This window comes from Penaeus chinensis, chromosome 13, assembly GCF_019202785.1.
Source record: "Penaeus chinensis breed Huanghai No. 1 chromosome 13, ASM1920278v2, whole genome shotgun sequence".
Lineage (NCBI taxonomy): Eukaryota > Metazoa > Arthropoda > Malacostraca > Decapoda > Penaeidae > Penaeus > Penaeus chinensis.
In genome coordinates this window covers 29,787,837-29,792,417 of record NC_061831.1, presented here as the reverse complement: position 1 = coordinate 29,792,417, position 4,581 = coordinate 29,787,837, and the positions used below count along the sequence as shown (strand labels likewise).

Genomic DNA, 4,581 nt, shown 5'->3' with positions numbered 1-4,581 from the left:
ATAATAATAATAATGATAATAATAATAATAATAATAATAATAATAATAATAATAATAATAATAATGAAAACAAATAATAATAATGATAATGATGATAATAAAAATAATAATGATAAAAGTAACAATGTTAATAATAATAAAATAATAAAATGATAATAATAATAATAATAATAATAATAATAATAATAATAATAATAACAATAATAATAATGATAATAATAATAATAAGACAACTTATGATAACAATGATAATGATAGCAATATGATAATTTATGATAAAAATAATAATGATAATGACAAGAAGCTTGTATTCGTCTGTTGCTATGACCAATGACATAATATTATCTTGTTGATTTCTCCTTGTATGTGTATCCGCAGTGTTCTTCTGCTGTGTGTTATAGATGGATATGTATGCAGATACGTCCTCTGTATTTCCTGCTTGGCTTTTCTGTTATGTTTTGGTGGTCGCTGGGTGTGAGAAAAGTGAAAATGAATTGCTTGGGTTGTCGTAGGTTTCCATAAGAAATATTGTTACGTTTTCTTTGAAGATCTTTGTAATAGAGCACGGTTATATTACTGGTAAACAAATTTCTCTCTCTCTCTCTCTCTCTCTCTCTCTCTCTCTCTCTCTCTCTCTCTCTCTCTCTCTCTCTCTCTCTCTCTCTCTCTCTCTCTCTTTCTCTCTCATCTTTCTGTTTGTGTCTTTCTCTCTCTCTCTCTCTCTCTCTCTCTCTCTCTCTCTCTCTCTCTCTCTCTCTCTCTCTCTCTCTCTCTCTCTCTCTCATCTTTCTGGTTGTCTCTTTATCTCTCTCTCCCTCTCATCTTTCTGTTTCTGTCTGTCTCTCTCTGTCTGTCTGTTTGTCAATACTCTACTTTAGAAGAATATTCATACGAAATCGCAACGGACATTTTGGCCACGTTATCAGGGAGGATAGCCCACGCCCGAGCGAGGCGAGCGACCCAAGCCGACCCACTGAAGGGCACCCACGCCACTCACGCCGATCTCAACTTCATGGCGTGGGTACCCCGGGCGGACAGCAGCCAGCGGTATGACCTGACCTGCGCGAGGCTAGTGACCCGGAAGGATACACCCCGGCGAAGGGCGACTGACCTCGACGCCGCGTCCCCATGGATTCGCCAGTTTGCGCCGACTTCGGACCGTAACAACCCTTGGCCGTCTTCCGCGAAGTGTCCGTGTTGCCCTCCTGGGTAAATATATATATATATATATATATATATATATATATATATATATATAATTTCATGACCAAGAATAAAGGTTAAACCGCCACAGACTTTGCTTCGGCGCGTATTGTGAAATCCTTACAGAGAGAGGGTGATGGAGAGAGAGAGAGAGAGAGAGAGAGAGAGAGGGAGAGAGAGAGAGAGAGAGAGATAGATAGATAGATAGAGAGAGAGAGAGAGAGAGAGAGAGAGAGAGAGAGAGAGAGAGAGAGAGAGAGAGAGAGAGAGAGAGAGAGTTAGAGAGAGAGAAAAGAGTAAAGGTAAAATAAAAATCTCTTACAGGCCCTCCTGAGAAGAATGGGGTGTCTGAGATAGCAGTATAGGTGCTTATATAAATAATACTGCACATAAAAGACTAATTAGCATGCCCACCTTCTCCTAATATTGACAAGAATGGGGCTCACGTACAACCTTTCTCGTTCCATTCCGTCAGCAAATCACTGTAAGATCCATGGGGAGTAGCACATAGACACACGTTCGAATCTTTATTTATACTTTCTTTAAACTCTTTATTGAGCCCAAATGCCCCCTTATATAGGCGGGAAGGGAGACAAGACGTACATCAACTCTCTTACTGGAATTATTTAAAATAGAATATTTATACATAATATGGATTATAAAAAAGGTATCAATAAAACGCTAAAAAATGAACACAAAAAATGGACAATACTAATCATCATACTAAAAAAAAAAAGATATTAAAAAACATAAAAGCTGCCCTGAGTAAAAGTTGTAAAATATGCCAAGAAACTTTTATAATTATCAACTTAAAATAACAAAAAGAACTGAACTGGCCCTGTATCACTAAAGATAGAACGAATAACAATTGGAACAAAAACATAACTCACTTAACAAAACATTCAAATTCTGACACAACACGAAAATTGAAAGTGTAAAACTAAGCAGCAGTTCGGTATCATGAAGCTCCGCGGTTCTAAAATGCCCGACATTAGTGAGTAAACACAGTAAACAATCTTATTATGAACTGTACTCTACTTGTTTACATGGTTTACGCCTATAGAACATGAGAGGCGTGTACATAAAATGTAAAATAAATGAAAGTGTCGGGCGATCCGTCTGCTGCTCCAGGATCCTACGAATTTCCGAGGGCCAGGGATGAGGTCAGGATATAGGGTTAAGGATTCTATTGGGTAGTAGGGACGTCGAAATAAGGGTTTGGATAAAGGAAAGGTAGGGAGAGATCAGGGATGAGGGCAGATAGAGATCAAGTATAGACAAGAGAAAGGCTAGCATAGAGAGGGTAGATCCAGGGAGGGTAGATCTTTAGTTAAGTTCCCATAGAATAAAGGACTAAAGTATTGAGAAAAAAGGGGGGGGGGGGAGGTAGACGGAAGGGTAGGGCAACATTATATAGAAAGGAAGAACAGATAAAGATGAACAAACAAAAGAAAAGCTTTGAGACTAAGCTAGGCCTGCATAAAGGAAAAGTTAAAATCATGAACATCAGTGCTATGGATTTATAGAAAAAGAAATATGAAGAGAAAAGAGAAATTAAACAAGGGCAGAACTAAAGATAAGACAGAAAGTAAGAGAGGAAACGAAAGAGGGGAAGCAGGAGTGGAAATGTAGGGGAGAGAGAGAGAGAGGGGGGGGGGGAAGGGCAGCAAGGGTGAGTGAGTGAGTGAGAAGAGGAGGAGGAGGAGGAAGAGCAATAAATGTGAGTGAGTGGGAGAGAGAGGAGGAAGAGGAGGAGGAAGAGCCGCAAGGGTGCGTGAATGAGAGAGAGGAGGAGGGGAGGACGAGGAGGAGCAGCCAGGGTGAGTGAGAAGGAAGCAAAGAGAGAAAAAGGAAGAGGGGTAGAAGGGAGGCCTGGTGGCCTCACACACACCGAAGGGAAGAAGAAGAATTCTATGATCTTGCATTTTTCTTCCATACACGTCCATGCAGACGCTGAGCCTACGCTATCTCTCTTTTGATATTTACACACTTGCACATCCAACATTCAGCACACACATTCTGTATTTCCTTCCACCTTTCTCTTATACAGCATCACCGCCCCATACACAACACACACGGTTCCCTACTAATCTGGAACCTGACATCTGCTCACTGCAGACGAATCTGTTCCTGAATGCTAACATTATCATTATTACAGTCATCATTATCACCATCATCATTACAGTCATCATTATCACCATCATTAACATTTCCATTATCATGATTTTCCTTTTCCTCCTCCTCCTCCTCCTTTTCCTCCTCCTCCTCCTCCTCCTCCTCTTTTTCCTTCTCCTCCTCCTCCTTCTCCTCCTCCTTCTCCTCTTCCTCGTCATTCTCCTCCTCCTCCTCCTCCTCCTCCTCCTCCTCCTCCTCCTCCTGCTCTTCCTCCTCCTCCTCCTCCTCCTCTTTTTCCTTCTCCTCCTCCTCCTTCTCCTCCTCCTTCTCCTCTTCCTCGTCATTCTCCTCCTCCTCCTCCTCCTCCTCCTCCTCCTGCTCTTCCTCCTCCTCCTTCTCCTCCTCCTTCTCCCCCTCCTCCTCCTTCTCCTCCTCCTTCTCCTCCTCCTTCTCCTCCTCCTTCTCCTCCTCCTCCTCATTCTCCTCCCCCTTCTCCTCCTCCTTCTCCTCCTCCTCCTCCTCCTCCTACTCCTTCTCCTCCCTCCTCCTTGTCCTCCTCCTCCTTCTCCTTCTCACTCTCCTTGACTCCTCTCCTTCTCCTTCTCCTCCTCCTCCTCCTTCTCCCCTCCTTGTCCTCCTTCTCCCTTCTCCTCCTCCTCCTCCTTGTCCCTTCTCCTCCTCCTCTCCTTGTCCTCCTTCTCCTTCTCCTCCTCCTTGTCCTCCTCCTTCTCTTCTCCTCCTCCTCCTCCTCCTCCTCCTCCTCCTTCCTCCTCCTCCTTCTCCTCCTCCTCCTCCTCCTGTCCTCCTTCTCCTTCTCCTCCTCCTCCTTGTCCTCCTTCTCCTTCTCCTTCCTCCTCCTCCTTGTCCTCCTCCTCCTCCTTCTCCTGTCTCCTCCTTCTCCTTCTCCCCTCCTCCTTGTCCTCCTCCTCCTCCTTCTCCTTTCCTCCTCCTCCTCCTTCTCCTCCTCCTCCTCCTCCTATCTCCTCCTCCTCCTCCTCCTTGTCCTCCTTCTCCTTCTCCTCCTCCTCCTCCTCCTCCTCCTTCTCCTTCTCTCCTCCTCCTCCTCCCTCCTCCTCCTCCTCCTCCTTCCTCCTCCTCCTCCTCCTCTCCTTCCTCCTCCATCTCCTCCTCCTCCTCCTCCTCTCCTCGTCCTCTTCTATTCTCCTTCTACTTCCTCTCCTCCTATCTCCTCCTCATCCTCCTCATCCTCCTTCTACTCCTCATCCTCCTCATCCTCCTCATCCTCCTTCTCTCCTCTTCCCT

General features: G+C 44.3%; 1 protein-coding gene across 1 annotated transcript; it reads right to left on the bottom strand.

Moving 5' to 3' along the window:
• Positions 1–1,521: 1,521 nt before the first annotated feature.
• Positions 1,522–4,555, bottom strand: LOC125031655 (high mobility group protein B1-like; the record flags this gene model as incomplete). Its single annotated transcript, XM_047622540.1, is given in 3 exon segments — positions 1,522–1,533; positions 3,643–3,690; positions 4,508–4,555. Coding segments are annotated over 3 exon segments (108 nt in total), but the record flags the coding sequence as incomplete, so codon positions are not given.
• Positions 4,556–4,581: the final 26 nt, after the last annotated feature.